Consider the following 27,195-nt stretch of genomic DNA (forward strand, 5'->3'; position numbering starts at 1 on the left):
CACAGCTATCAAGTGAATCTGTGTGGTACAGACTGCTACCAAGTGGGTTTACTGCCAAACACCTGTAGTCCTAAATCTTTTGCAGTGGTCCCAGAGGGAACTGCACAGGTTTCTGCCTAACACACCCCAGGAAGAGCGGCACCCCAGGAAGAGTGGCAACACCCTCCCTGAGGAACAAACCACTTGCTTGGCCATGTCCTACCCCAGGAAGATTGGCAGCACCCTCCCTGAAGAACACACTGTTTGCTTTGCCATGTCCCACCCTAGGAAGAGTGGCAACACCCTCCCTGAGGAACACAACGCTTGCTTTGACCATGTTAAAACCAGGCAGAGTGATAACACCCTCCCTGAGAAACACAGTGCTTGCTTTGCCATGTCCCAACCAGGAAGAGTGATAACACCCACCCTGAGGAACACAGTGCTTGCTTTGCCATGTCCCACCCCAGGAAGAGTGGCACCCCCACCCCAGGAAAAGTGGCAACACCCTCTCTGAGGAACAAACTGTTTGCTTTGCCATGTCCTACCCTTGGAAGAGTGGCAACACCCTCCCTGAGGAACACACTGCTTGCTTTGCCAAGTCCCACCACAGGAAGAGTGGCAACACCCTCCCTGAGGAATACACTGCTTGCTTTGCCATGCCCCACTCCAGGAAGAGTGGCACCCCCACCCCAGGAAAAGTGGCAACACCCTCCCTGAGGAACACAGTGCTTGCCTTGCCATGTCCCACCCCAGGAAGAGTGGCAACACCCTCCCAGAGGAACACACCATGTGCTTTGTCATGTCCCAACCTGGAAGAGTGACAATAGCATCCCTGAGGGACACACCACTTGTTTTGCCATTGATGTTGGTGAGAGACTTTACCGACATTTGGAGAACTTTGTTTTTACACACATCATTTGCTTTTAATTACTCCGAACAGTTTGTTGTAACTTTGGCGAGGCAGGATAAAGTGTAGAGGAATCCATCGGGGGGGAAAGGAAGAACTACTGGCCCGTAAGTCACCAGATCACTCGGACACACACAGATTCATTTTCCTGATGTTTTGAGATCTAACCTTTTTATAAAGTTACTTCACTGCCCTGACAACCTTTTAGTTTAGTATTGTGCATCTTGCAACCTCCTGGCCTTTAGAACATTTCGTTGGAACCAATCTCGAACAAGAGATGAGGCTTCCCCCAGAGCCAGACATCAAAAGGACCAGTTGCACTTTAGAGACAATGGAACATCTGATTGTTTATTTATTTAAAACGCACACTTCACTTTGGAAAATTAATGGGTAGAAGGTGGACTGAGTATAATAATGTGTTCTGGAAAAGTTGCTTGAGTGGTACAGCAACGGCGCCAGCCACTACAACCGTAGGCACCAGCCACTACAGCCATAGGCGTCAGCCACTACAGCCGTAGGCTTTGTAAACTCCTCGAACCTTTAAGAAAAGTCTACCTGCGATTGGCACTGGTTTCAATGAGAGCATTGACTAATAATTACTTCTTTTAACACTTCTCATTTCATTGTGTCTTATAATGTGATGAATGTATGTTTTAATATGTTACGGTTGAATTTCGTTTTGCCCAATACGCATATCGTGCCTTTGTTGTGCAAGTCTCCTTTCGGAGAACTGGCGAATGCACGGGTAGCACGGGTAGCACAGGCTGAGACTCGAACTCTGCCTGTGAGCCTCTGGCGATTACACGTCACAAGCTCTGCATACATGGAGCGCGCCTGGGAAACTGCTGCACACAGACTCTGCAGACATGTTGCATGTTCTATGACACCTGGAACGATCAGGCCATGACTATGCAGCACAAACCCTCCCAGCCAACAAGTGCAAATCGAGTTCTGACTTTATTCCTCGTGCTGTTTTTAAATACGGTTTGTAAACAATGCATCTCAAAGCAGTGGTGAGCTGGTGAATTCGAGAGAGCTTTATCCAAACAAATACAAAAAAGCAGAGATTTACGGAGAAAATAGGCTAGCCAATGAAAATGAAGCGAGCACTGAAGCCCCGAGACAGAGCAAGAGCGCTGTAGGGCAGCCAGTGTCCCCTGGCAGTTTAGGATCATCACAGAGAGACAGTTTGGATAACATTCATCCCAACATCGAAGCAACAATATTCCCCACCGAGTCTTTAGGAGCTGACCCATCCTCTGCCCGACCACTGGGTGTGCAGCAGCAAAGGCCCACCCAGTGTTGCCCCCCTCAGAGTAAAGCTTCATTGGTCAATTCAATTCTGATAGCCACACAACCAACAGATGCACCATTGAAGCTGACTGCACGAGCCGGTCTAGCCGCAAGCCACGGAAAGAATCCAACCACAGGAGAATCCAACACACTCCCAGGCCCTCCTCTGAGGAACTGGCTGCAAACACCCATCTAGCCATGACCTACAATAGAAGAGTCAAACCACTGCTACATAATCCAACTGCCAAATCATCCCGCCACAATGTCCTACTATTGAGAACCCAACTGCAAAACCATCCCGCCACGATGTCCCACTATTGAGAACCCAACTGCAACACCATCCCGCCACAATGTCCTACTATTGAGAATCCAACTGCAAAACCATCCCGCCACGATGTCCCACTATTGAGAACCCAACTGCAAAACCATCCCGCCGTGATGCCCCACAATTGAGAACCCAACTGCAAAACCATCCCGCCACGATGTCCCACTATTGAGAACCCAACTGCAACACCATCCCGCTGTGATGCCCCACAATTGAGAACCCAACTGCAACACCATCCCGCCACAATGTCCTACTATTGAGAATCCAACTGCAAAACCATCCCGCCACGATGTCCCACTATTGAGAACCCAACTGCAAAACCATCCCGCCGTGATGCCCCACAATTGAGAATCCAACTGCAAAACCATCCCGCCACGATGTCCCACTATTGAGAACCCAACTGCAACACCATCCCGCCACGATGTCCCACTATTGAGAACCCAACTGCAACACCATCCCGCCACAATGTCCTACTATTGAGAATCCAACTGCAAAACCATCCCGCCACGATGTCCCACTATTGAGAATCCAACTGCAAAACCATCCCGCCACGATGTCCCACTATTGAGAACCCAACTGCAACACCATCCCGCCACAATGTCCTACTATTGAGAATCCAACTGCAAAACCATCCCGCCACGATGTCCCACTATTGAGAATCCAACTGCAAAACCATCCCGCCACAATGTCCCACTATTGAGAACCCAACTGCAAAACCATCCCGCCGTGATGCCCCACAATTGAGAACCCAACTGCAAAACCATCCCGCCACGATGTCCCACTATTGAGAACCCAACTGCAACACCATCCCGCTGTGGTGCCCCACAATTGAGAACCCAACTGCAACACCATCCCGCCACAATGTCCTACTATTGAGAATCCAACTGCAAAACCATCCCGCCACGATGTCCCACTATTGAGAATCCAACTGCAAAACCATCCCGCCACGATGTCCCACTATTGAGAACCCAACTGCAAAACCATCCCGCCGTGATGCCCCACAATTGAGAACCCAACTGCAAAACCATCCCGCCACGATGTCCCACTATTGAGAACCCAACTGCAACACCATCCCGCCACGATGTCCCACTATTGAGAACCCAACTGCAACACCATCCCGCCACAATGTCCTACTATTGAGAATCCAACTGCAAAACCATCCCGCCACGATGTCCCACTATTGAGAATCCAACTGCAAAACCATCCCGCCACGATGTCCCACTATTGAGAACCCAACTGCAACACCATCCCGCCACAATGTCCTACTATTGAGAATCCAACTGCAAAACCATCCCGCCATGATGTCCCACTATTGAGAATCCAACTGCAAAACCATCCCGCCACGATGTCCCACTATTGAGAACCCAACTGCAACACCATCCCGCCACAATGTCCTACTATTGAGAATCCAACTGCAAAACCATCCCGCCACGATGTCCCACTATTGAGAATCCAACTGCAAAACCATCCCGCCGTGATGCCCCACAATTGAGAACCCAACTGCAAAACCATCCCGCCACGATGTCCCACTATTGAGAACCCAACTGCAACACCATCCCGCCACGATGTCCCACTATTGAGAACCCAACTGCAACACCATCCCGCTGTGATGCCCCACAATTGAGAACCCAAATGCAAAACCATCCCGCCACGATGTCCTACTATTGAGAATCCAACTGCAAAACCATCCCGCCATGATGTCCCACTATTGAGAACCCAACTGCAACACCATCCCGCCACGATGTCCTACTATTGAGAATCCAACTGCAAAACCATCCCGCCATGATGTCCCACTATTGAGAACCCAACTGCAACACCATCCCGCCACAATGTCCTACTATTGAGAATCCAACTGCAACACCATCCCGCCACAATGTCCTACTATTGAGAATCCAACTGCAACACCATCCCGCCACAATGTCCTACTATTGAGAATCCAACTGCAACACCATCCCGCCATGATGTCCCACTATTGAGAACCCAACTGCAAAACCATCCCTCCATGATACACCATAATTGGGAACTCAACTGCCAAACCATCCCGCTGTGATGCCCCACTATTGAGAACCCAACTGCAACACCATCCCGCCAGGATGTCCCACTATTGAGAACCCAACTGCAACACCATCCCGCCACGATGTCCCACAATTGAGAATCCAACTGCAACACCATCCCGCCACGATGTCCCACTATTGAGAATCCAACTGCAACACCATCCCGCCACGATGTCCCACAATTGAGAATCCAACTGCAAAACCATCCCTCCACGATACACCACAATTGAGACCCCAACTGTAAAACCATCCAGACCTAGCCCTTGCTCCACCATCAAGAATTCAATTGCAAAACCCCCCAGGCAACGCGCCCCCAGCCCTGAGACACCAACTGCAAAACCCACAAGGCCCCGCACCCCCACCAATGACACTCCAACTGTAAAACCCTCCAGGCCTCGCTCCCCCACTCCTGAGACTCCAACCGCAAAACCCTCCAGGCCTCGATCCCCCACCAATGAGACTCCAAATGCAAAACCCTCCAGGCCCTGCTCCCCCCAATGAGACTCCAACTGCAAAAACCCCCAGGCTTCGCCCCTTACGCCCCCCAATGAGAATCCAACTACAGAACCAAACAGACCTGGAAGTCCCACCATTCAGAAACCAATTGCAAAATCTTGCCATCTTTAAAACCACATCGTTGAAAGCCAACTGCAAAAACATCCATGTATCGAACCTCTCCCCCCCCACCACTCCCCCACTATCAAGAACCAAACTAAAAAAACATTCAAGCCTCTCTCCCCCACCACTGAAAATCAGCAGCCAAAGAACCCCAGCCTTGACTCCCCGCTATTAAGAATCTAATGGCCAAACCACCCGGACTTAATCTCCCGCCATTGAGAACCCAACTGCAGGCGCCCGCCCAGCCAGAGCTGCAATGGTGCCCCCCTGACGGGACAGCACAGCCGTGGCCCCTTTCACTGTCAGACATGAGTGGAACTAGCAAATGCCACTCCCTCCCACGTCACACAGTGGAAGGACAGCTTTGCAGCTCTGAAACATACACCTTTTGTACTCCAGCACATTTTCAAGGGAAACAGAGCAAACATTGCATTTTTCTGGTCTTTCTTTGGTACTGTGATGAGTCTCAATAGTGAGGCACGGGATACTCAATTTTACTTCTGCAATGGGACAGAGTAAGACTCCATCTGCCTGCAGCATTGAAATGAAGTGATTGTAAATCCAGCCTCAGTAGTGAGGCGCAGCACTGAGGCTTGGAGACAACTAAGCACACGAGAAAGATCCCTTTCCTCGGGTACAAGCAACTGGCAGGGACAGATGACACAGACCCGTGCACTGGACACACGCCTCCACCCCTCTCTCACACACGCAGACATATACACAAGCCCGTGTTACGAGCAGAGGGAGCTTGGACTTTTCCCAAATGAAATACAAAGGACCTGCACTTGTCCAGCAGGAGTACAGAGTGACCATTCCTCATCCAGAGAGCGCCCCTTGTGTGCTGTGCAAATGCCCCTTGCATATAAAAGCGCAAAGGTGTGCGAGGAGCAGCTCTGTGGAGGAGTATTGTTTAAAAGAGCAGGTGTGTGTTCCCTACCACACCCCAGGAGTCTTCAGTTGGGAGTTTGCGTTTGGCCTCTGGGCCTTCACACGCCCCCGCATGCGCGAGGAATGCTTCTTCCTAGAAATCACGAGGCTGAACACAAGGGCACTGTTCTAGGGCTGCATGAGAGAGGGAACACGAAATGGAAGTGCCACCTCGTTCCTCCCACATGGGCAGGGAGATCTTGCATAGGTGAGGGGAGCTGCGCCATTAATGGATAGGCTTCTGGGCAGGCTTGTGGCCCATGGGCTCCAGAGGATCTGAATGCAAATAGGTAATGAAACTGTTCCAACATAGATGAGCTCAATGCCAAAACACAAGAAAACTGCTCCAACATGGAGCACCTCAATGCGAATAGACAGGAAACTGCTCCAACAAGGATCACTCTCAATGCCAACAGGTAGGGAAACTGTTCCAACATGGAGGATCTCAATGCCAAAAGACAGGGAAACTGCTCCAACAAGGAAGACTCTCAATGCCAACAGGTAGGGAAACAGTTCCAACATGAAGGATCTCAATGCCAAAAGACAGGGAAACTGCTCCAACAAGGAAGACTCTCAATGCCAACAGGTAGGGAAACAGTTCCAACATGAAGGATCTCAATGCCAAAAGACAGGGAAACTGCTCCAACAAGGAAGACTCTCAATGCCAACAGGTAGGGAAACTGTTCCAACATGGAGGATCTCAATGCCAAAAGACAGGGAAACTGTTCCAACATGGAGGACTCAGTGCCAATAGACAGGGAAACTGTTCCAACATGGAGGACTCAGTGCCAATAGACAGGGAAACTGTTCCAACATGGAGGACTCAGTGCCAATAGACATGGAAACTGTTCCAACATGGAGGACTCAGTGCCAATAGGGATGAAGAAGAATAAAAGACTTGACACATGGCCACGTATTGACCTGTTCTTAGCCAATCACAGGCACAGAGAGAACAGAGACTGCAGTATTCTGCTGGAATGTCACAGAGAGAAGCACAACCCACAGTGAGCAGAGTGAAAATGCACAGGTATTCAAAGTTCATAAATAGATATCCCGAGAACAATGGAAAGCGAGAAAAGACCTTCAGTGCTGAGCCAGCTGGATAGGATGGTCCGGTAGGAGAGATGTGCTTGATTCAGAAGGTACCCTTCACACGGGGGAGATCTGCTGAGGGAGATGTCTAGCTCTTGAAAGGATTTCTCATCCAGTGCCCTCCCTAGTACGTCGCCCCAGGGATGAAGGGAGAGCTCGGAGTAAGAGGCCTTACCTCTTCCTTGTGAACACACCTGAGAAACACAGAACGATCATCCAGGCATTTTAAAATGTACAACCGCTTCCTGTGTTCACTGCTGTACTGGCAAGAACCCACCTCTCCCTCTACCCACTCATGAAGTGGTAGTAGCCCACCCCATATCCAATCCTGGAATAAGAAAATGCCCCCCCCCCCTCCACCCACACCCATTACTGCACTGGAAAGGTCACCCAATCTGTGCCACCTTCAAGGAAATATTCAATATCCCTTTGCCTCCTTTCATGAAGACTCTGTCATCTTTATTCCCAAAGTAAAGAAAAGCCCAGCTATCCATGCATTGGCAGCAACAGGCAAGACCCCCTAACACTGCGTGGGCATCTTAGGGATAGGCAAGACCCAAACATACAGCGTGGTCATTAAGGGCCAACAAAGACCCAAAGCCACAGCTTGGCCATATAATGGCGAGGAAAGACCCAAATATGCAGCTTCTCTATCTACAGGTTAAGCAAGACCCAAAGACACAGCTTGACCATCTAAGGACGAAGCAAGACCCAAAGACACAGCTTGGCCATCTAAGAACAAAGCAAGACCCAAAGACACAGCTTGGCCATCTAAGGGCCAACAAAGACCCAGAGCCACAGCTTGGCCATATAATGGCCGGGAAAGACCCAAAGATGCAGCTTCTCTATCTACGGATAAGCAAGACCCAAAGACAAAGCTTGTCCATCTAAGGATGAAGCAAGACCCAAAGACACAGCTTTTCTATGTACGGGCTAAGCAAGACCAAAAGACACAGCTTGGCATCTAACGATGAAGCAAGACCCAAAGACACAGTTTGGCCATTGAAGGGCCAACAAAGACCCAAAGCCACAGCGTGGCCCTATAATGGCCAGGAAAGACCTAAAGTCACAGCTTGTCTAGCAACAGGTTAAGCAAGACTCAAAGACACAGCTTGGCCATATAATGGCCAGGAATGACCCAGAGATGCAGCTTCTCTATCTACAGGCTAAGCAAGACCCAAAGACACAGCTTGGCCATCTACGGGCCAAGCAAGACCCAAAGACACAGCTTGTCTATCCATGAGCTAAGCAAGAGCCAAAGAAACAGCTTGTCTATCTATGGGCTAAGCAAGACCCAAAGACACAGCTTGGCCATTTAAGGGCTAAGCAAGACCCAAAGACACAGCTTGGCCATTTAAGGGCTAAGCAAGACCCAAAGACACAGCTTGGCCATCTAAGGACAAAGCAAGACCCAAAGACACAGCTTGGCCATCTAAGGGCCAACAAAGACCCAGAGCCACAGCTTGGCCATATAATGGCCGGGAAAGACCCAAAGATGCAGCTTCTCTATCTACGGATAAGCAAGACCCAAAGACACAGCTTGGCCATTTAAGGGCTAAGCAAGACCCAAAGACAAAGCTTGTCTATCTACAGGTTAAGCAAGACCCAAAGACACAGCTTGGCCATATAATGGCCAGGAAATACCCAAAGACACAGCTTGTCTACCTACGGGCTAAGCAAGACCCAAAGCCACAGCTTGGCCATCTAAGGATGAAGCAAGACCCAACGCCACAGCTTGGCCATCTAAGGATGAACCAAGACCCAAAGCCACAGCTTGGCCATCTAAGGATGAAGCAAGACCCAACGCCACAGCCTGGCCATCTAAGGATGAAGCAAGACTCAAAGACACAGTTTGGCCATTTAAGGGCTAAGCAAGACCCAAAGACACAGCTTGGCCATTTAAGGGCTCGTTGCGGCCCTAAAATGATTCTGGACAGCACAGTGTTCACCAGGTCCAACAACAAAACAGAACGGTCTAGGGGTAATGACAATGTATGAAACCCCATTCAGGCTGCCTATGGGCGAGACCACTGCTGAAAGCACAGCCGGATACCCTAACACTAATAAAAAGCCGAAAAAGCACTTCGGGTGGCCTGAAGTCATGAAAGTGGAAAAAACACACTCAGGCGGACGAACGGAAAGGTAAGGACCAAAGCAAAAACTGTTCTAACGCGTTCCCAAAAAATGGCAGCTCTGAGTGGCGGACGCTTCCTACTCAGGGATCCACTAGACAAATAAAACACAGAACTATTTACTCAGGGATAAACAGTGCTAGCATTGCAACACACGCTAAAAGCCTAACCTTGGCCTCCATCCTCATGACATGGCCAACATGCTATAGCAAGCGTGTTATTCTTCTGGGGTGCCCCCACGCTCCTGCACATATCAAACACTGTACACATAAATCACCGGTGGCAGGTCCAAGAGCACTAGTGCAAGTTTCATACTAGCAGTGCCCTCATATAAGGTGCATTCTCCCATGGAGCTAGGCACGATCCACTCTCCCAAGGGAAACTGGCGGAAGAAGGACCCTCCGGTGCACTAGTGCAAAATCCACTCTCCCACGGGCAGCTAGCGTAAGAGGGACCCTCGGGTTCACTAGTGCAGAATCCACTCTCCCACGGGCAGCTGGTGTAGGAAGGACCCTCAGGTTCACTAGTGCAGAATTCACTCTCCCGCGGGGAGCTAGTGTAAGAGGGACCCTCGGGATCTCTAGTGCAGAATCCACTCTCCCACAGGCAGCTGGTGTGAGAAGGACTCTCTGGTGCAATAGTGCAGAATCCACTCTCCCACGGGCAGCTGGCGTGAGAAGGACCCTCCGGTGCAATAGTGCAGAATCCACTCTCCCACGGGCAGCTGGCATAAGAAGGACCCTCCAGTGCACTAGTGCAGAATCCACTCTCCCATGGGCAGCTGGCGTAAGAAGGACCCTCCAGTGCACTGGTACAGAATACACTATCCCACAGGCAGCTGGCATAAGAAGGACCCTCCGGTGCACTGGTGCAAAATCCACTCTCCCACGGGCAGCTAGTGTAAGAGGGACCCTCGGGTTCACTAGTGCAGAATCCACTCTCCCACAGGCAGCTGATGTAAGAAGGACCCTCCGACGCACTGGTGCAGAATCCACTCTCCCATGGGCAGCTAGTGTAAGAGGGACCCTCGGGTTCACTAGTGCACAATCCACTCTCCCATGGGCAGCTGATGTAAGAAGGAACCTACGGTGCACTGGTGCAGAATACACTATCCCACAGGCAGCTGATGTAAGAAGGACCCTCCGGTGCACTGGTACAGAATCCACTCTCCCACGGGCAGCTAGTGTAAGAGGGACCCTCGGGTTCACTAGTGCAGAATCCACTCTCCCACGGGCAGCTGATGTAAGAAGGACCCTACAGTGCACTGGTGCAGAATCCACTCTCCCACGGGCTGCTGGCATAAGAAGGACCCTCCGGTGCACTAGTGCAGAATCCACTCTCCCATGGGCAGCTGGCGTAAGAAGGACCCTCCAGTGCACTGGTACAGAATACACTATCCCACAGGCAGCTGGTGTAAGAAGGACCCTCCGGTGCACTGGTGCAAAATTCACTCTCCCACAGGCAGCTAGTGTAAGAGGGACCCTCGGGTTCACTAGTGCAGAATCCACTCTCCCACGGGCAGCTGATGTAAGAAGGACCCTCCGACGCACTGGTGCAGAATCCACTCTCCCACAGGCAGCTAGTGTAAGAGGGACCCTCTGGTTCACTAGTGCAGAATCCACTCTCCCATGGGCAGCTGGCGTAGGAAGGACCCTCCCGTGAAATAGTGCAGAGTCCACTCTCCCACGAGCAGCTGATGTAAGAAGGACCCTACAGTGCACTGGTGCAGAATCCACTCTCCCACGGGCTGCTGATGTAAGAAGGACCCTCCAGTGCACTGGTGCAGAATCCACTCTACCACGGGCAGCTGGCATAAGAAGGACCCTCCGGTGCACTAGTGCAGAATCCACTCTACCACGGGCAGCTGGCATAAGAAGGACCCTCGGGTTCACTAGTGCAGAATCCACTCTCCCATGGGCAGCTAGTGTAAGAGGGACCCTCGGGTTCACTAGTGTAGAATCCACTCTCCCACGGGCAGCTGATGTAAGAAGGACCCTCCGGTGCACTGGTGCAGAATCCACGGGCAGCTAGTGTAAGAGGGACCCTAGGGTTCACTGATACAGAATACACTATCGCACAGGCAGCTGATGCAAGAAGGACCCTCCGGTGCACTAGTGCAGAATTCACTCTCCCACGGGCAGCTGATGTAAGAAGGACCCTCGGGTTCACTAGTGCAGAATTCACTATCCCATGGGCAGCTAATGTAAGAGGGACCCTCGGGTTCACTAGTGCAGAATCCACTCTCCCACGGGCAGCTGGCATAAGAAGGACCCTCCGGTGCAATAGTGCAGAATCCACTCTCCCACGGGCAGCTGGCGTGAGAAGGACCCTCCGGTGCAATAGTGCAGAATCCACTCTCCCACGGGCAGCTAGTGTAAGAGGGACCCTCGGGTTCACTAGTGCAGAATCCACTCACCCACAGGCAGCTGGTGTGAGAAGGACCCTCCGGTGAAATAGTGCAGAATCCACTCTACCATGGGCAGCTGGCGTAAGGAGGACCCTACGGTGCACCGGTACAGAATCCACTCTCCCACGGGCAGCTGGCGTAAGAAGGACCCTCCAGTGCTCTGGTGCAGAATACACTCTCCCCCGGGCAGATGGCTTAAGAAGGACCCTCCAGTGCACTGGTGCAGAATCCACTCTCCCACGGGCAGCTAGTGTAAGAGGGACCCTTGGGTTCACTAGTGCAGAATCCACTCTCCCATGGGCAGCTGATGTAAGAAGGACCCTCTGGTGCACTGGTGCAGAATACACTATCCCACAGGCAGCTGGTGTAAGAAGGACCCTCCGGTGCACTGGTGCAGAATCCACTCTCCCACGGGCAGCTGGTGTAGGAAGGACCCTCCCGTGCACTAGTGATCCACTCCAGTGCACTAGTGACCTGCCAGTGCACTATTGCAGAAACCGCTGTGTCAAGGGCACTAGTCCTCTGATCCACACTCCCAGGGCACGTGAAGGATTCCCGCTACAAGCACAAGACACTGTTCCCCCCACAAGAGTGCCGAATTCAAAGTAATCACCACAAAACCAGGAAAGCTGTCTTTCACTAGTGTTCGGCAGCCTGCGGCAGGACACAAGTGTTTATACTGAAAACATTTAAAATCATTACAATGAAATGAGCAATATAACACTGTGGACGCACAACACACACATTGTCCTTAAATAACAGACACTGAGAACGGTGAAAGGTAGCGCTGCAGGGCTCGCTGCTGGCAGCGCGGCACTACCCGCCTGCCCCCGAGTCCCTCAGTTGGAGGCTTGTGCGGAGGCCATGGTTAGCATGTCCTCCTCCTGGACGGATTCCAGCTCCTCGGAGCGCAGTGCCTGGGTGATCAGGGTTAGCTCCTCGCACAGCGTCTCGAAGCGGTAGCTCACGCGGATGTCCGGCACGTTGGTCCTCCGAATATCATTGCCTTCGGCCCCGTCCTTCCAGTAATCGCGCCCCAGCCAGAGGCATTTCACCTGCAGGGAAGAGTGAAGAACATGAGCCAAAGGCGCGGGCCTCTCTAGGGCACAATATCACCTGGGCAGTGCCAGAGAACTAGCACCACGCCCCCCATGCAGTGCCAGAGAACTAGAACCACACCCCCATGCAGTGCCAGAGAACTAGAACCACGCCCCTGTGCAGTGCCAGTGAATTAGAACCACGCCCCCGTGCAGTGCCAGATAACTAGAACCATGCCCCCATGCAGTGCCAGAGAACTAGAACCACACCCCCATGCAGTGCCAGAGAACTAGAACCACGCCCCTGTGCAGTGCTAGAGAACTAGAACCAGACCCCCATGCAGTGCCAGAGAACTAGCACCACGACCTGCATGCAGTGCCAGAGAACTAGAACCACGCCCCTGTGCAGTGCTAGAGAACTAGAACCAGACCCCCATGTAGTGCCAGAGAACTAGAACCACGTCCCCATGCAGTGCCAGAGAATTAGAACCATGCCCCCATGCAGTGCCAGAGAACTAGAACCACGCCCCCATGCAGTGCCAGTGAATTAGAACCACACCCCCAAGCAGTGCCAGATAACTAGAACCATGCCCCCATGCAGTGCCAGAGAATTAGAACCACGCCCCCATGCAGTGCCAGAGAACTAGAACCACGCCGCCCGTGCAGTGCCAGAGAACTAGAACCAGACCCCCATGCAGTGCTAGAGAACTAGAACCACGCCCCCGTGCAGTGCCAGAGAACTAGAACCACGCCCCAATGCAGTGTCAGAGAACTAGCACCATGACCCGCATGCAGTGCCAGAGAACTAGAACCACACACCCATGCAGTGTCAGAGAACTAGAACCATGCCCCCCATGCAGTGCCAGAGAACTAGAACCACGCCCCCATGCAGTGCCAGAGAACTAGAACCAGACCCCCATGCAGTGCCAGAGAACTAGAACCACACTCCCGTGCAGTTCCAGAGAACCAGCACCACTCCCCCCATGCAGTGCCAGAGAACTAGAACCATGCCCCCGTGCAGTGCCAGAGAACTAGAACCACGCCCGCCGTGCAGTGCCAGAGAACTAGAACCACGCCCCCCATGCAGTGCCAGAGAACTAGAACCACGCCCCCATGCAGTGCCAGAGAACAAGAACCACGCCCCCCGTGCAGTGCCAGAGAACTAGAACCATGAAAAGCACAAGCCAGGCTCCCCCAAAGGACACCCCCCATGCAGTGCCAGAGAACTAGAACCATGAAAAGCCCAAGCCAGGCTCCCCCAAAGGACAACCCCCGTGCAGTGCAAGAGAACTAGAACCATGAACAACCCAAGCCAGGCTCCCCCTAAGGACACCCCCCATGCAGTGCCAGAGTACTAGACCCATACAGGACCCAACTAGAACTATGAAAAGCCCAAGCCAGGCTCCCCCAAAGGACGCCCCCCAGGAAGTGCCAGAGAACTAGAACCATGAACAACCCAAGTCAGGCTCCCCCAAAGGACGCCCCCAATGCAGTGCCAGAGAACTAGAACCATGAAAAGTCAAAGTTAAGCTCCCCCAAAGGACACCCCCCATGCAGTGCCAGAGAAGGTATGCATACATGACCCAACTAGAACCATGAAAAGCCAAAGCCAAGCTCACCCAAAGGACGTCCCCATGCAGTGCCAGAGAACTAGAATCATGAAAGGCCCAAGCCAGGCTCCCCCAAAGGACACCCCCTATGCAGTGCAAGAGAACTAGAACCATGAAAAGCCCAAGCCAGGCTCCCCCAAAGGACACCCAATTGCAGTGCCAGAGAAGTAAAACCACAAAAAGCCCAAGCCAGGCTCCCCCGAAGGACACCCCCCATGCAGTGCCAGAGAACTAGAACCATACAGGACCCAACTAGAACCATGAAAAGCCCAAGCAAGGCTCCCCCAAAGGACGCCCTCATGCAGTGCCAGAGAACTAGAACCACTAGAACCATGAAAAGCACAAGCCAGGCTCCCCCAATGGACACCCCAGTGCAGTGCCAGAGAACTAGAACCGCGAAAAGCCCAAGCCAGGCTCCCCCGAAGGACACCCCTCATGCAGTGCCAGAGAACTAGAACCATACAGGACCCAACTAGAACCATGAAAAACCCAAGCCAGGCTCCCCCAAAGGATGCCCGCCCCCCCATGCAGTGCCGAGAACTAGAACCATGAACAACCCAAGCCAGGCTCCACCAAAGGACACCCCCAGGCAGTGCCAGGGAAGGGATGCATACATGACCCAACTAGAACCATGAAAACCCCAAGTCAGGCTCCCCCAAAGGACACCCCCCATGCAGTGCCAGAGAACTAGAACCATGAAAAGCCCAAGCCAGGCTCCACCAAAGGACGCCCCCATGCAGTGCCAGAGAACTAGAACCATGAAAAGCCCAAGCCAGCCACCCCCCCCCCCCCCCCCCCAACGGACACCCCTGCCAGCTCCATATTTTAGCCTTCAGGCGCCATTGAACCAGAAGAGTCCCACCTCAGACCACCAAGGAAGCTCGCAGGACTCCCAAGAACCCACTAAGATGCCAGAGAACCCTAAGGAACCCCACACAAAACAACAGGACTCAGTGAGAACCCAACAGGGTTTCAAAAGAAGGGTCATCTACAAAGGGCACAAGCTATGGGAACAGATGTGTAGAGTCCACCTTGAAGCCTGGTGAGAATGGGGTCCCCTGAGAGAACGCTTTTGAACCCCTGAGCTATGGTTGCCCACATTGCTTGGGGCACTGTACCCCACCTATGAACTGCTAGGCTTTGCTGGGGTGAAATGAAAGCAGCTCCTAGTTGCCAGACATTACATTGTCAGAAGGTGGTACCACCAGGGAACAAAGAACCAGTGCATTAGGGTTCCGTAATTCTATCTTCCACATGAGTTGCAAGCTATAAGGCTTTTAAATAATTAAATATTTCCCACAATGGTTTAAAGGCCTTCTAGATGTGTCCTGATGCTCCTACATACATGTTTGCCTGGCACCAGTTCATTGGGGAATCTAATGTCGCTCCTGGTAGCAATTGGCTCAAGCGAGATAGGGCCGCTTGGGCTGTCATCAAGAGCTAAACAACTCCCAGCAGTTTGGTTCGCCTGCCATGGGAATACTGTGCGCTCAGAAATCCCTGCACCTATGCTGTGAGCCTTTACACATTGACCTAAGCCATCTACATTGGGCCACGACCACCACAACCTTGCAAACTGAGTAATCCCAAACACATTTGGCTAAGTGATCTAGAATTTTCCCTGGCCCATGGCAATCCCAACATTGGAGACTGAGCAATCCCTACACATTTGGCTTTGTGGTCTAGCATCTTCCATGAGCTGCGGCAATCCCAAGCTTGTACACTGAGCAATCCCTACACATTCGGCTTTGTGATCTAGCATCTTCCATGGACTCCTGGAATACCAAGCTTGTACACTAGCAATCACTACACATTCAGCTATGTGATCTAGCACCTTCCATGAGCTGCGGCAATCCCAAGCTTGTACACTGAGCAATCCCTACACATTTGGCTTTGTGGTCTAGCATCTTCCATGAGCTGCGGCAATCCCAAGCTTGTACACTGAGCAATCACTACACATTCGGCTTTGTGATCTAGCACTTCCATGGGCTACCACAATCCCAAGCCTGTACACTGAGCAATCCCTACACATTCAGCTATGTGATCTAGCATGTTCCATGAGCTGCGGCAATACCAAGCTTATACACTGAGCAATCCCTGCACATATGGCTATGTGATCTAGCATCTTCCAAGCTTGTACACTGAGCTATCCCTACACATTCAGCTATGTGATCTAGCATGTTCCATGAGCTGCGGCAATACCAAGCTTGTACACTGAGCTATCCCTACACATTCGGCTATGTGATCTAGCATCTTCCATGAGCTGTGGCAATCCCAAGCTTGTACACTGAGCTATCCCTACACATTCAGCTATGTGATCTAGCATATTCCATGAGCTGCGGCAATACCAAGCTTGTACACTGAGCTATCCCTACACATTCGGCTATGTGATCTAGCATCTTCCATGAGCTGCAGCAATCCCAAGCTTGTAAACTGAGCAATCACTACACATTCGGCTTTGTGATCTAGCATCTTCCATGAGCTGCGGCAATCCCAAGCTTATACACTGAGCAATCCCTGCACATATGGCTATGTGATCTAGCATCTTCCAAGCTTGTACACTGAGCTATCCCTACACATTCGGCTATGTGATCTAGCATGTTCCATGAGCTGCGGCAATCCCAAGCTTGTACACTGAGCTATCCCTACACATTCGGCTATGTGATCTAGCATCTTCCATGAGCTGCGGCAATCCCAAGCTTATACACTGAGCAATCCCTGCACATATGGCTATGTGATCTAGCATCTTCCAAGCTTGTACACTGAGCTATCCCTACACATTCAGCTATGTGATCTAGCATGTTCCATGAGCTGCAGCAATCCCAAGCTTGTACACTGAGCTATCCCTACACATTCGGCTATGTGATCTAGCATCTTCCATGAGCTGTGGCAATCCCAAGCTTGTACACTGAGCAATCCCTGCACATATGGCTATGTGATCTAGCATCTTCCAAGCTTGTACACTGAGCTATCCCTACACATTCAGCTATGTGATCTAGCATGTTCCATGAGCTGCGGCAATCCCAAGCTTGTACACTGAGCTATCCCTACACATTCGGCTATGTGATCTAGCATCTTCCATGAGCTGTGGCAATCCCAAGCTTGTACACTGAGCAATCCCTGCACATATGGCTATGTGATCTAGCATCTTCCAAGCTTGTACACTGAGCTATCCCTACACATTCAGCTATGTGATCTAGCATCTTCCATGAGCTGTGGCAATCCCAAGCTTGTACACTGAGCAATCCCTGCACATATGGCTATGTGATCTAGCATCTTCCAAGCTTGTACACTGAGCTATCCCTACACATTCGGCTATGTGATCTAGCATCTTCCATGAGCTGCGGCAATCCCAAGCTTGTACACTGAGCAATCCCTACACATTTGGCTTTGTGGTCTAGCATCTTCCATGAGCTGCGGCAATCCCAAGCTTGTACACTGAGCAATCACTACACATTCGGCTTTGTGATCTAGCACTTCCATGGGCTACCACAATCCCAAGCCTGTACACTGAGCAATCCCTACACATTCAGCTATGTGATCTAGCATGTTCCATGAGCTGCGGCAATACCAAGCTTATACACTGAGCAATCCCTACACATTTGACTATGTGATCTAGCATCTTCCATGAGCTGCGGCAATACCAAGCTTGTACACTGAGCAATCCCTACACATTTGGCTATGTGATCTAGCATCTTCCATGAGCTGCAGCAATACCAAGCTTATACACTGAGCTATCCCTACACATTCAGCTATGTGATCTAGCATCTTCCATGAGCTGCGGCAATCCCAAGCTTGTACACTGAGCTATCCCTACACATTCAGCTATGTGATCTAGCATCTTCCATGAGCTGCGGCAATACCAAGCTTGTACACTGAGCAATCCCTACACATTCGGCTATGTGATCTAGCATCTTCCATGAGCTGCAGCAATCCCAAGCTTGTACACTGAGCAATCCCTACACATTTGGCTTTGTGATCTAGCATCTGCCATGGGCTGCAAAAATACTAACATTGTAGACTGAGCAATCCCTACACATTCAGCTTAGTGATCTAGCATCATCGACAGGCTGCAGCAATCCCAACATTGGAGACTGAGCAATCCCTGCACATATGGCTATGTGCTCTAGCATCTTCCTTGGGCTGCTGGAATACCAAGCTTGTACACTGAGCTATCCCTACACATTTGGCTATGTGATCTAGCATGTTCCATGAGCTGCGGCAATACCAAGCTTGTACACTGAGCAATCCCTACACATTCAGCTATGTGATCTAGCATCTTCCATGAGCTGCAGCAATCCCAAGCTTGCACACTGAGCAATCACTACACATTCGGCTTTGTGATCTAGCATCTTCCATGAGCTGTGGCAATCCCAAGCTTGTACACTGAGCAATCCCTACACATTCAGCTATGTGATCTAGCATGTTCCATGAGCTGCGGCAATACCAAGCTTGTACACTGAGCTATCCCTACACATTCGGCTATGTGATCTAGCATCTTCCATGAGCTGCGGCAATACCAAGCTTGTACACTGAGCAATCCCTACACATTCGACTTTGTGATCTAGCATCTTCCATGGGCTGAGGAAATACCAGCATTGTAGTCTGAGCAATCCCTACACATTTGGCTAAGCGATCTAGCACTTCCATGGGCCACCGCAATCCCAGGCTTGTACACTCAGCAATCCCTACACATTTGGCTATGTGGCCTAGTATCTTCCATGAGCTGCGGCAATACCAAGCTTGTACACTGAGCAATCCCTACACATTCAGCTATGTGATCTAGCATCTTCCATGAGCTGCGGCAATACCAAGCTTGTACACTGAGCAATCCCTACACATTCGGCTATGTGATCTGCACCTCAACTCGTGGTTCACACCACAGCTCAGAGTGCTACGCAAAGAGAAACGCAGCGCGGAGTCACGCTGGAAAAGCCACATGTCTGATGCCCACAAGGACGGTCTCTTCCTAGCTACTCTCAACTATAAAGAAGCCATATTCCAGGCCAAAAAAGAGTCCTACAATAACCGCATCCTAACAGCACAATCAAATACCAAGGAACTATTCAAAATTCTTGAGGAACTTGAGACTCCTGCAGCACCTTCTGATTCCTACACCAAAGATATTCATTGGTGTTCCAATATATAAACGGCACTTCTGGGTAAAATTGCATCCCTCCAATCTAAAATTAGAGACAAACAAAACTCCTTACAGTCAGATCAACTTCTGACTATTCCCACGTCCAGAACTTGTCAAGCCAATCTGAACTGTAAACCGTTCGCCTTCTCCCCGCTCACTATTCCTGAAGTAGAAAAGATTATAAACAACCTCAAGACTTCTAATTGCCATGGTGACCCTTGCATCAAGGAAGCATCCCACGATCTAGCCCCCTTTGTCACAGCCTTCATAAATGCCTCCTTCAATACCGGCATAGTCCCTGACAACCTCAAGGATGCCTGAGTGATCCCACTACTCAAAAAACCATCCCTCGACCCTAACATACCGACCAACTTTACACCCATCACTTACGGTCCCGTTCCTGCTCAAGATTCTAGATTGTGCAGATACCTGCAAATCCAAAATTATCTTGAATCCAACAATCTTCTTGGGTTAAGACAATCTGGTTTCCGCCCTAAACATGGGACTGAAACAGCCTTGATCGATCTGAAAACCCAAATGGAGATACTAAAGGACAATGGGAAGTTAGCGCTACTCTTTCTCCTCGACCTCTCCACGGCATTAGATCTGGTCAATCACCAAATACTTTGCCAACATCTTAAATCAGCGGCCCACTTCTCGGACTCTGCCAATGCGTGGATCCACTCTTTCATAAGTGATAGATCCATGTGAGTCTTCTCGCCCACAGCCTCTGCTGACCCCTCTCTGATTCACTGTGGCGTCCCTCAAGGGTCTTGTGTATCACCCACTCTCTACAATGTGTTCACCAAACCCCTCTTCGATATGCTCGATTATCTGGGTGTCTCCTACACTAACTATGCGGATGACACCCAAATACTCATTCCCATCACTGGTGATTACACAGCCGATACCAAATCCTTGATTGATATCTATTTAGTCATCCAGGCCTGGATGGCACAACATGAATTATGCCTTAACGATGACAAGACGGAGCTTCTATTACTAGGTTCAGCCCAACGCCTCAGTAAACTATACCAAGCCTTTAAGTCTTTCAACATTGATGGCAATAACATCAAGGTCTCCGAAGACACTAAAACTCTAAGCGCTTATCTGGACTCTGCTCTCTCTCTGAATAGACAAACTAATGCAGTAAGGTCGGCATCGGCCTATACTTGCAAACTTATTACCGCCTGCAGACCTTTCCTGAACTCGCACAATTGCATTGCTCTGGCAAGAACACTCATTATGTCAAATCGACTACTGCAGCGCCCTCTACTTGGGGACTAGCCAGGCTAACCTCAATAAACTGCAAACAATCAAGAATAATGCCATCAGGGCAGCTCTTAATATCCCAAGGCGGTCCCACATCTCCAACGTCAGATCTGTTCTACGCTGGCTCCCAGTAAAACATAGAATCACACTGAAAACTCTAGCCTTGACTCATAAATGCCTGGACAACAAAGCCCCACCTTACCTCGCCTCCCGTCTCACACTCCACACCTCCACGCGACCTACTAGAACACCACATATTCACAGCCTCATCGTGCCTAGATTTAAACTCCAAAAAGCTGGTGGTGTGAGCTTCCCGGTCCCAGCTTCAAAGCTCTGGAAATCCTTGCCTACCCCCATCAGAACTGAGCCTTCTTTCCTAACCTTCAAGAATAAAACCAAATCTTGGTTGTTCACGCAGAACGCTTGAAGCACCACACCCAAGATCTGGCACCTAGTTGTAATATACTGCAACTTTGTATATATACTCTGTATTGTATTGTAAATATGTTTACTGTATGTGATGTAACTGTACTTAAGAATATGCTCTTGGTTGCCCTCGGGCTTGGCTGCGCTTTACAAATAAACCAAATTACAAAATTACAAATTAGAATTTTCCATGGCTCATGGCAATCCACGGTCAACCATGCCATCCTGCTCAACCGTCTCCGTGATAACCTGGGTATCACCGGTCAGGCCCTGGTGTGGCTGACTTCTTTTCTCTCTGATCAACCCTCCCAGGTCCAACTTGGGTCCTTCCTCTCCTCTATCTCTATCTCCACCTGTGGTGTTCCCCAGGGGTCTAACCTCTCTCGCTGGCTGTTCAACCAATACCTGGCACTTCTTGCCCACCGCATTGCTGCTCTCTGCCACAACTTCCAGTGCTATGCAGATGACATTCAGCTCATTTTCAGGCTCCCTTCAGCCATCTCGTCTCCTTCACTCATCTCTGATTGTCTGCTATCCAGGAGTGGTGTGCCGCCAACGATATCTGCCTTAATGCCAGTAAGACAGAGATTCTCCTCATTGGCACACCTGCACCCTCCTTTCCTGTGGCTGTCTGGATGGCCTCCCATGGCCCTCTTCCTGCTCCCACCTGTGAGGCTAAAAACCTCAGGGCAATTTTCAACTCCACACTCTCCTTTCCTCCTCACATCTCTGACGTCTCTAAGAAGTCACACTACCAGCTGCGCCTCCTCAGAGGTATTCTTCCTTTCCTCTCCTTCCCCAGAAGCTTACTGTCTCCAGAGCTCTGGTTCCCTCTAGGCTGGACTACTGCAACATCCTCTTTCTAAATCTTCCTGCTTCTACTCTCGGCCCTCTGCAACTCATCCAGAACAGGACTGCAAGACTTGTCCATAGCCTCAAGCCCAGGGATCGTATCTCTCCAGGACTGAAATCTCTGCACTGGCTCCCAGTGGGTTGCAAGGATTAAGTTCAAAACCCTCTGCATTGTCCACAAGGCCATCTGGGGCCTCAACACCTTCAACTCTCTCTTCATTCTCGAGCTCTTCGCTCATCTGCCTCCAACTCCCTCAGGGTCAGTCGCTTCTCCAAGCAACAAGTTTGGGGTAGATCCCTTTCTTCAGCTGGGGCCTCCCTCTGCAACAGCCTCCCTGCCTCCCTGAAACTTAACTTAAGGAGAACCATCTCCGATTCCGGAAGCACATCAAAACCTTCCTCTTTGCTTCTGCTTCTCTCCTCCTCTCCCCTGCCGAATTCCTGGCTGAAACTGAAACTGCACTGGTTACCTGGCCACCCTCAGATCTCGGGCCCAGGCCATCTCCCCCGCCAGTTGCACACCTGCACTGCCTCCCTGCAGCCCCTGCACCTGGGAATTGTTTTCTGTATCCCTACAGTCTCCCTACCAGCACTTGAAACTTGATGCCTGCACTTACCCTTGTGCTTGCCACCAGCTGGCAGTATTTTTTATGAATTGTTTTTATTTATTTTATCTCATGTACTGCACTGTCCCCCCACACACCACACTTTTACCCTTCCCCCTTCCAATGCACTTGCGCGATCTGAATGACACCTGGCCTAGTAAGATTGTTGTCTCTGTCTTTCCTCTGTTCCCGCCCCCTTGCCTCGTCGCGCCTTGAAACACTTGTGTATAGGCGCGTTATAAGTGCCATATCATATTGTAGCATCTTTCATGGGCTGCGGGAATCCCAACACTGTAGACTGAGCAATCCCTGCACATTCAGCTATGTGCTCTAGCATCTTCCATGAGCCGTGGCAATCGCAAAATTGTGGAGAGAGCAATCTACACCCCTTGGGTGGAGCAATCCCAACAGTTTGCTTTCTTCTTTAATCCCAGACTCAATGACTTCATATTCTGACCATATTCCACCTCGTTGGAAATTCCACCATTGATGTAAATAAGAAAAAATATAGAGGGCGAGAGAGAAAGCCATATTATGGTGAGAGTTACCTGGTGAGAGAAACCGCTCATCAGAACGCTGTTGCGTGCCAGCTCACACATGTCACAGGAGCTCAGCTTCCACACTTGGGTAGCAATGCTATATTCCTCCATGAGGGGTTCCTGGGGAAAGTGGGAGACATTCAGATAACACATAAGTGACGAAGCACATACAAGCAAGATAAAAACAGTCGTGCCCGCCAATCCCCTCCCGGTCCACCAAAACCTATATCAGATTTTCTCAACTTTTTCATTAAATTCCTCCTCAAACTCCACTGGATCCAGCACCCACATGTGACTCCACAAACCATCACCAATCACGTCCAAATAAAGCACCTGGATCTGACTCTATGCCCCACCACCACTCTCCCCCATATCCAGCACCTGCATCCGACTCCATACACCATCACCAATCTCCACCAGATCCAGCACCTGCCCCTGACTCCATGCGTCATCACCAATCTCACCCCTGCTTCTGACTCCATGCACCATCACCACTCCCACCCAGATGCAGCACCCCACATCTGACTACATACACCATCACCACTCTCCCCCAGATCCAGCAGCTGCACCTGATTCCATGCACCATCATTTATACCAGCCAGATCCAGCACCTACATCTCGCTCCACCCATTACCTCCAATCACCTCCATTTCCAGCTACTGCCTCCATGCACCATCCCCACTCTCACCCCAATCCAGCACCTGCATCTCAGGTCATGCACCATCCCCAATCTCACCCCAATCCAGCACCTGCAGCTCAGGCCATGCACCATCCCCACTCTCACCCAGATCCAGCACCTGCATCTTAGGCCATGCACCATCCCCACTCTAACCCAGATGCAGCACCCTGCATCTGACTACATACACAATCACCAATCTCCCCCAGATCCAGCACCTGCACCTGACTCCATGCGTCATCACCAATCTCACCCCTGCTTCTGACTCCATGCACCATCACCACTCTCCCCCAGATCCAGCAGCTGCACCTGATTCCATGCACCATCATTTATACCACCCAGATCCAGCACCAACATCTCACTCCACCCATTACCTCCAATCACCTCCATTTCCAGCTACTGCCTCCATGCACCATCCCCACACTAACCCCAATCCAGCACCTGCATCTCAGGCCATGCACCATCCCCACAATCACCCAGATCCAGCACCTGCATCTGACTCCATGCACCACCACCACTCTCACCCAGATCCAGCACTTGCATCTTACTACATACACCATCACCAATCTCACCCAGACCCAGCATCTACATCTCATTCCATGCACCGTCACCACTCTCACCCAGACCCAGCACGAGCATCTGACTCCATGCACCATCACCACTCACCCAGATCCAGCACCTGCATCTTACTACATACACCAATCTCACCCAGACCCAGCACCTGCATCTCACTCCGTGCAACATCACCACTCTGACCCAGATCCAACACCTGCATCTGACTCCATGCATCATCACCACTCTCACACAGACCCAGCACCTGCATCTGACTCCATGCACCGTCACCACTCTAACCCAGATCCAGCACCTGCCTCTCACTCCATACACCATCACCACTCTCACCCAGGTCTAGCACATGCCTCTCACTCCATACACCATTACCACTCTCACCCAGGTCCAGCACCTCCCTCTCACTCCATACACCATCACCACTCTCACCATGGTCCAGCACCTGCCTCTCACTCCATACGCCATCACCACTCTCACCCAGGTCTAGCACCTGCCTCTCACTCCAGACACCATCACCACTCTCACCCAGGTCCAGCACCTGCCTCTCACTCCATACACAATCACCACTCTCACCCAGGTCCAGCACCTGTCTCTCACTCCATACACCATCACCACTCTCCCCCAGATCCAGCACCTGCAACTGACTCCATGCACCATCACAAATCCCCTCCAGAGCTAGCATCTGCATCTCACTCCATATGGCATCACCAATCTCACCCAGATCCAGAACCTGCATCTGACTCCATGCACCATCACCACTCCCACCCAGATGCAGCACCCCGCATCTGACTACATACACCATCACCAATATCACCCCGATCCAGCGCCTGCATCTGACTCCATACACCATCACCACTCTCACCCTGATCCAGCACCTGCATCCGACTCTCTGCGCCATCACCACTCTCACCCAGATCCAGCACCTGCATCTGACTCCATGCACCATCACCACTCCCACCCAATTCCATCACCTACATCTGACTACATAAACCCTCACCACTCTACCCCAGATCCAGAACCTGCATCTGACTCCATGCACCATCACCAATCTCACCCAGGTCCAGCACCTGCATCTGACTCCATGCACCATCACCACTCCCACCCAATTCCAGCACCTATATCTGACTACATACATCCTCACCACTCTACCCCAGATCCAGCACCTGCATCTGACTCCATGCACCATCACCACTCTCACCCAGATCCAGCACATGCATCTGACTCCATACACCATCACCACTCTCACCCCGATCCAGCACCTGCATCTGACTCTATGCGCCATCACCACTCTCACCCAGATCCAGCACCTGCAGCTGACTCCATGCACCATCACCACTCCCACCCAATTCCAGCACCTACATCTGACTACATACACCCTCACCACTCTACTCCAGATCCAGCACCTACATCTGACTCCATGCACCAGCACCACCCTCCCCCAGATCCAGCACCTGCATCTCACTCCATGCACCATCACCACTCTCACCCAGATCCAGCCCCTCCACCTGACTCCATGAACCATCACCACTCTCACCCAGACCCATCACCTGCATCTCACTCCATGCACCATCACCAATCCTACCCCAATCCAGCACCTGCATCGGACTCCATGCACCATCACCACTCTCACCAAGATCCAGCACCTGCATCTGACTCCATGCACCTGCACCACCCTCCCCCAGATCCAGCACCTGCATCTGACTCCATGCACCATCACCACTCTGACCCAGATACAGCACCTGCATCTTATTCCATACCCTATCACCACTCTCACCAAGATCCAGCACCTGCATCTGACTCCATGCACCATCACCACTCTGACCCAGATACAGCACCTGCATCTGACTCCATACCCTATCACCACTCTCACCCAGATACAGCACCTGCATCTGACTCCATGTACCATCGCAAATCCCCTCCAGAGCTAGCATCTGCATCTCACTCCATATGGTATCAACAATGTCACCCAGATCCAGCAACTGCTCCTGAATCCATGCACCATCACCACTCTCAACCAGATCCAGCACCTGCATCTTACTACATACACCATCACCAATCTCCCCCAGATCCAGCACCTGCATCTAACTCCATGCACCATCACCAATCTCCCCGAGATCCAGCACCTGCATCTGACTCCATGCACCACCACCACTCTCACCCAGATCCAGCACCTGCATCTGACTCCATGCACCACCACCAATCTCACCCCAATCCAGCACCTGCATCCGACTCCATGCACCAGCACCACCCTCCCCCAGATCCAGCATCTGCATCTGACTCCATGCACCATCACCAAGCTTGCACTGATCCAGCACCTGCATCTCACTCTATGCACCTGCACCACCCTCCCCCAGATCCAGCACCTGCATCTCACTCCATGCACCAAAACCACCCTCACCCAGATCCAGCACCTGCATCTCACTCCATGCACCAACACCACTCTCACCTAGATCCAGCACCTGCACCTGATTCCATGCACCACCACCAATCTCACCCCAATCCAGCACCTACATCTGACTCCATACACCATCACCACTCTCACCCCGATCCAGCACCTGCATCCGACTCCATGCACCATCACCACTCTCACCCAGATCCAGCACCTGCATCTGACTCCATGCACCACCACCACTCTACCCCAGATCCAGAACCTGCATCTGACTACATACACCCTCACCACTCTACCCCAGATCCAGCACCTGCATCTGACTCCATGCACCATCACCAATCTCACCCC

General features: G+C 51.3%; 1 protein-coding gene across 8 annotated transcripts in view; it reads right to left on the reverse strand.

Annotated features, from left to right (window-relative positions):
- Positions 1–12,364: 12,364 nt before the first annotated feature.
- Positions 12,365–27,195, reverse strand: part of AMPD2 (adenosine monophosphate deaminase 2) — a 947,247-nt gene continuing 932,416 nt past the window's right edge. For all 8 annotated transcript variants that reach the window (XM_069632996.1, XM_069632994.1, XM_069632993.1 and 5 more), the window contains 2 exons: positions 23,225–23,335; positions 12,365–12,789 (listed from right to left, as the gene is read on the reverse strand). In XM_069632996.1, the coding sequence (XP_069489097.1) occupies positions 12,574–12,789; positions 23,225–23,335 (327 nt within the window). In that variant the 3' untranslated portion in view covers positions 12,365–12,573. The remainder of the gene's footprint in view (positions 12,790–23,224; positions 23,336–27,195) is intronic.

The sequence above is a fragment of the Ambystoma mexicanum genome, chromosome 13 (assembly GCF_040938575.1).
Source record: "Ambystoma mexicanum isolate Mex_15411 chromosome 13, UKY_AmexF1_1, whole genome shotgun sequence".
Lineage (NCBI taxonomy): Eukaryota > Metazoa > Chordata > Amphibia > Caudata > Ambystomatidae > Ambystoma > Ambystoma mexicanum.